The 6,364-nt window shown below is 63.9% G+C and overlaps 1 protein-coding gene across 1 annotated transcript; it reads right to left on the bottom strand.

The window, feature by feature from the left end:
* Nucleotides 1–1,632: 1,632 nt before the first annotated feature.
* ZBTB7B (zinc finger and BTB domain containing 7B) lies at nt 1,633–6,364 on the bottom strand. The gene is made up of 2 exons (XM_059490252.1): nt 5,346–6,364; nt 1,633–3,000 (listed from the first exon to the last, which is right to left on the bottom strand). Exons 1-2 carry the CDS (start codon nt 6,347–6,349, stop codon nt 2,580–2,582), a joined length of 1,425 nt encoding a protein of 474 aa, XP_059346235.1. The 5' UTR covers nt 6,350–6,364; the 3' UTR covers nt 1,633–2,579.

Here is a 6,364-nt window from a genome sequence, read left to right as displayed (position 1 = left end):
TGAGCTAATGGACCAGGGAGAGAAGTAGTCATGTGTGTGATATCAACCTCAAATGAAGCCATTTTGCTCCCTACTGAGAAGCAAGAACCTTTTCAATGTGGCTGGCTGTACACTGTGGAGCAGTCAAGATGACAAGATTTAAGGGATGAACCTTTACAGGAACCAGGTAAAAACTGTATGTGGATGGCAGCAGATTTGTGGATACAGGTAAGTTAGCCCTGGTGGGATGGAAGAGATCAGTGGTATCTCTGAGGGTCTGTGTCAAGGACCCCCAGGATGGCATTGACCCACAGAGCATCACCCTGTGCCCACAAGTCTCCTGCCCGCCACCAATTCCTGGGCATCCAGCTGCCTGACCTGTGGAGCAGCCAGGTTTCAGCACCTGCATCACACCCAGCTGCAAAGGCAGGAGCCCCCACAGCCTGGGGACCCCCTCCCCAGAAAATTCCCCCCTGACATCCCCATTTTCCCCAGGGCTGTTTTGCAGCGACTGCTACAGAACCCTGAACAACATCTGCTCCGTCTGCATGGCCCCCCTGAGCTACCCGGACTCTGGGGATGAGGAGCTGTGAGCAGAGGGGTGCTGGGAGCCCACCCGAGCCTGGGGGGCTGCAGGGGGTGTGGGAGGGGGGGCTGCAGCTCAGCCCTGCCCTCTGTGCCCCCACAGGGACTCGAGTGAGGAGGAGACAGCAGGGCTGGGGCTGGTTGTGTGAGGGCGGCGGCTGCTGCAGCGCATTAAGGACATCATCAGGGGCTGGAGGGTCCCCTCCAGAACAGCTGCCCAGCTGTGAGCCCAGCTGTGAGCCCAGCTGGAGGAGGTGGAAAAGAGTGAGGAGAGGGATGTGGGCAGCAGTGGGGTCAACAAGAGCAGATTGCTCTGCGGGTGAGGGCTGGCTGTGGGGTGGCAATGCCCCCAGTGCTCCCCAGCACTGGGAATGCTGGATGCCAACGCTGCACTCCAATCTCCCAGGAAGACTTCAGCTACCATCAGCAGGCCAAAAACAGTGAAAGAGAGGGCAAGGGCCCAGTGACAGCAGGACAGTGCCATGGGGCAGCAAAACCTCGGGTCCAGGTGCTGGGGTGTGCCTGGAGCCAGCCCCACCAGTGCAGCAGAAGCTGAGAGCCACTGGGTGGGGAAGGGCTGGTGAATAAACCACCTGGTCCTCAAGGCACCTGAATCCTGCTACTCTGAGCTGGTATCCACCATTCCATGATGTTCCTGACCTTGTGATATCCCCGCTCCTTGCTGTCCCGGCTCCATCCCTGCTGTCACCCCAGCCTCTCAATGCCCCCAGCCCCATCTCCACACCCACTGTGCCTGCAGCCCCTACACATCCCTGTCCCCAGCCTTTATGGTGTCCCCAATCCCACCCCTGTGGTGCCCCCAGCCCCATGTTGACCCCCACCCCTCGGTGTCCCCCTCCCCACACACGGTGCCCAATCCCCTCCCTGTCCCCAGCCCCACAGTGCCCCCAGCCCCGAGCTGTTCCAGGGCAGAGATGCAGAATATGCAGAATGGACAGACAGCTGGACGCGGGGGAAGTCCCTGCTTCTCCGTTTATTACCAAGCAGCCTTCGTTTAAAAAAAAAAAAAAAAAAAAAAAAAAAACAAAACAAAAACAAAACACAGACATACAGACAGGCAGAGGCGGCCCGGCGGGGCGGGGACCGCCCGCCCATGGTTTTTGTTTGGTTCCTGACACCAGAGAGGTTCAAGTAGCCGAAAAAGGTTCAAGTTCACCATAAGGCACTTTAAAGCCATGACGGGAGCAGAGCCCCCCCGGCCCCATCACCCCTGCGGGCACCCCATGGCACACGTGGGGGCCGGGCAGCGCTGGTGGTTGGCAGCGGAGGGGCTGTGGGGGGGAATATATTACATAATCTTTTTTTAAATATAGATAAAACTCTTATTTGTAGACAAATAGTGCCGGTCCCCTCCACCCCCGGGGAGGCTGCGCCCTGCGGGGGGCATGTGCAAAGGACAGAGGGGTGACCGTGGGGGCCCGGCCACCCCAGGGAAAGGGGGGGGGGTCCCACAGGGCCGGGGGGATTTCGGAAGGGGAAAAGGGTCCGGGGGGGGCCGGGGCTGCCCCACACCCGGGTGGGCTCACCCGAATAGTGCAACCAAGAGAAAGCAGCCGGGAGTGCAGGGGCGAGGGGGGCTCGCCGGGGGGGGGGGCTGCTCGGAGTGGGGAGGTGGGGACAAGCTATGCACAGCGTAGGGCAGTGCCCCCCTCTACTGGGGAGGATGGGGGGGGCTCTCCCCACCTGGGGGGGGGCCTTGGTCCATGGGTGCCCCTGCCCGGTCCTGGCACCCACGAGGGGTTTGGTGGGGGGGACATCCAAGTCCCGATCCCCCCATCATCACCCGCCCTGGGCATGACCAGGTGGGCCCGGGCACGGTGGTGGGGGGGGGGTGATAGGGGCCCCCCACCCCCTTGTGCAAATCGGCCGAGGGGATTTTCCCCCTTTGCATAACTAGGAATGAACCGTGACGGGAAAAACAGGAACAGAAACCCCAGTGGGCACGGCACAGCTCGGCATGGAACGCCACGACACCTGCCGCCGCCGCATCGCCCCTACGCCGTCTCCACCGGCACGGTGCCGTCCGGCTGCGGCCCTTCCTCACCCTCCTGCTCCTCCTCCTCCTCCTCGGGCTGCCCTGGAGCCCAGTAGCGGGCAATGGAGAGGCGCAGCCCCTCCAGGCGCCCGTTGGAGAGGTCGAGGCCTGCGGGCCCGGTGGGCGGCGGGGCCGGCTCGTCGCGGCGGCGGCGGCGCGTCCGCACCTCCAGGCAGTTCTGGCCCTTGAGGTGCCGCTGGAGGTGGTCGTCCTTGGCGAAGGCCTTGTGGCAGAGGTAGCACTCGTAGGGCCGGGCGCCCGTGTGCAGGTGCATGTGGTTCTTCAGGTCGTAGCTGTGCAGGAAGCGGGCGCTGCAGTGCTGGCAGGAGTAGGGCCGCTCACCCGTGTGCTTCCGCATGTGGATCTTCAGTTTGTCGTTCCTGGAGGTGGGACAGACAGGGAGACATTGGCGTTGAGGAGCCAACATGGCATCCAACCACCAGGGGGAGGGGAATGGTGCTGGAATCCCGAGAGCAGGGGTGCTCTGTGGGGCACAGGGCTCTGGGTGCTCTGCGGGGCACAGGGCTCTGGGTGTTCTGTGGGGCACAGGGCTCTGGGAATTCTGTGGGGCACAGGGCTCTGGGTGCTCTGTGGGGCACAGGGCTCTGGGTGCTCTGCGGGGCACAGGGCTCTGGGTGTTCTGTGGGGCACAGGGCTCTGGGAATTCTGTGGGGCACAGGGCTCTGGGTGCTCTGTGGGGCACAGGGCTCTGGGTGCTCTGCGGGGCACAGGGCTCTGGGTGCTCTGTGGGGCACAGGGCTCTGGGTGCTCTGCGGGGCACAGGGCTCTGGGTGCTCTGCGGGGCACAGGGCTCTGGATGCTATGAAGGGCACAGGGCTCTGGAGGCTCTGTGGGGCACAGGGCTCTGGGTGCTCTGTGGGGCAAAGGGCTCTGGGTGCTCTGCGGGGCACAGGGCTCTGGGTGTTCTGCGGGGCACAGGGCTCTGGATGCTCTGAAGGGCACAGGGCTCTGGAGGCTCTGTGGGGCACAGGGCTCTGGAAGCTCTGTGGGGCAAAGGGCTCTGGGTGCTCTGTGGGGCACAGGGCTCTGGGAATTCTGTGGGGCACAGGGCTCTGGGAATTCTGTGGGGCACAGGGCTCTGGGTGCTCTGTGGGGCACAGGGCTCTGGGTGCTCTGCGGGGCACAGGGCTCTGGGTGCTCTGTGGGGCACAGGGCTCTGGGTGCTCTGCGGGGCACAGGGCTCTGGGTGCTCTGCGGGGCACAGGGCTCTGGATGCTATGAAGGGCACAGGGCTCTGGAGGCTCTGTGGGGCACAGGGCTCTGGGTGCTCTGTGGGGCACAGGGCTCTGGGTGCTCTGTGGGGCACAGGGCTCTGGATGCTCTGTGGGGCAAAGGGCTCTGGAGGCTCTGTTGGGCACAGGGCTCTGGAGGCTCTGTGGGGCACAGGGCTTTGGGTGCTCTGTGGGGCACAGGGCTCTGGGCATTCTGTGGGGCACAGAGCTCTGGGTGCTCTGTGGGGCAAAGGGCTCTGGGTGCTCTGTGGGGCACAGGGCTCTGAGTGCTCTGTGGGGCACAGGGCTCTGGAGGCTCTGTTGGGCACAGGGCTCTGGGTGCTCTGTTGGGCACAGGGCTCTGGGTGCTCTGTGGGGCACAGGGCTCTGGATGCTCTGTGGGGCACAAGGACCATTGCCCAGCTGCATGGCTGAGATGCACCTGGCTGCTGGCAGGGGGGATGCTGTCCCAGGCTGCTCTGGCAGTGCTTACATAGAGCAGAAGACTCCCCTGGACCACAACCATGAAAGATGAGGTGCTATGGGTGCCATCAGGTATCAGGCCTTGTGTGATCTGGCAGCACTCACAGAGTGCAGAACACCCCATTGACCTGACTTCACCAGCAGCTACGGCAGAGGGACAGCAGCAGGGATGCTCCTGGGTACCTCAGGAGATGCAGCTGGCTGCTGGCAGGGAGATGCTGCTGGCTACCCCAGGCTGGTCTGGCAGTGCTTACGTAGTGCAGAAGACTCCCCTGGACCTGCACCACAATCATGTCAGGGCTGACAGATGAGGTGCAATGGGTGCCTTGGGTGATCTGGCAGCACTCACAGAGTGCAGAACACCCCACTGACCCGACTTCACCAGCAGCTACAGCAGAGGGACACCACCAGGGATGCTCCTGGGTACCTCAGGTCAGCCCAGCAGCACTCATGAGGTGCAGAAGACCCCACAACCCCACTGCACCACAACAGAACTGACAGGGGGTGCCATGGAGGATGCCACTGGGTACCTGTGTTGGTGTCCAGAGCACTCACGGGATGCAGAAGACACTCTGAATGTGCACCCCACTGGCAGCACTGGCAGAGGGGTGCTGTGCAGTGTGCCATCAGTTTGATCTGGCAGCACTCAGGGGATGCAGAAAACCCCATGAACCATGCCAGGCCTGTCGCCAATCTCTGGTAGGACTGGCACAGGGGGGTGGTGCCATAGGGGATGTCATTTGGCACAGGTCAGGCAGGGAAAGCCCATCCAGCAGCACTCAGGGGATGCAGAAAACCCCATTAACCCTGTGGCCAGGCCCTGGTAGGACTGGCACAGGGTGGGGGTGCCATAGGGAATGTCATTTGGCACATGTCAGATGGGGAGAGCCCGTCCAGCAGCACTCAGGAGATGTAGAAAACCCCTGGTAGGACTGGCACGGGATGGAGGTGCCATAGGAGATGCCCTTTGGCACACCTCAGGTGGGCAGAGCCCATCCAGGGGCACTCACCGTGTGAACCGGACCCCGCAGACCTGGCAGGCGAAGGGTTTCTCGCCCGTGTGCGTGCGCATGTGGCGGGGCAGCTTGCCAGCACCGTGGATGACCTTGTGGCACACGGGGCACTCCTGGGGCATCTGTGAGCGCCTCTTCCTCACCAGCTTGTCGGGGCTGTCCAGCCCGGGCGCCAGCGACTCGTGGTGCAGCGAGCTCAGGTACGCCATCAGGTCGGGGTCGATGGCATCGTCGTCAGAAGGTGCCTCCTCAGGGGACAAGGGGGGCTGGATGGGGAAGGGGAAGGAGTGTGGGGGCAGCTCCTCTTCCTCGGGCAGCTCAAAGCTGTCGTAGGGCAGGGAGAGCCCCTCGGGCAGAGGGGGTGAGGGCAGCTGGGAGGGCGGCGGGGGGCTGCCGGAGCCTTCGGCCTCAGCTGCGGGCGGCGGCTCCTCGGCGGCGTGGTTGTTGAGCTGGGCACCGCGGGCTTGCAGGAACTTGCGGGTCTTCTTGCTGCGGCGCGGGGTGGGGCGGGGGGGCGGCGGGGCAGGCACCTCACCCTCGGGGAGGCTGGAGAAAGCCTCCAGGTAGCGGCGGGCGCGTTCGCAGTCGCCGTCATCGGGGCCGGGCGCCTCCAGGCCGCTGCCCTGCAGGATCTCCACGCAGGCAGCGATGACACAGGGGATCTCCAGCAGCCGGGCAGCGCGCAGCACCTCGCCCATGTTGGCGCTGCTGATGGTCAGCGTGGCCGTGTACGCGAACTCCAGCAGCGCTCCCAGTGCCTCCGGCCCCACAAAGTCCAGCTCGCAGACCTCCTGGCCCGGCCCCGGCCCGGCAAAGAGCTTCTTGAAATAGCGGCTGGAGGCAGCCAGGACGGCACGGTGGGTGCGGTACTCCAGCCCCTGCGTCTTGATGGTGACATCGCAGAGCAGCCCCAGCTGCCGCTGCTCGTTCAGGCAGCTCAGCAGCTCGCTGCTGTGCTCAGGGAAGGGGATGCCGATGAGGTCGTCCTCTGGGCTGGCCATGGTCCTCACCTGCAG

The sequence above is a fragment of the Ammospiza nelsoni genome, chromosome 28 (genome assembly GCF_027579445.1).
Source record: "Ammospiza nelsoni isolate bAmmNel1 chromosome 28, bAmmNel1.pri, whole genome shotgun sequence".
NCBI lineage: Eukaryota > Metazoa > Chordata > Aves > Passeriformes > Passerellidae > Ammospiza > Ammospiza nelsoni.
The sequence above is the reverse complement of the archived record's forward strand: the minus strand, read 5'-3'. Positions and strand labels throughout refer to the sequence as shown.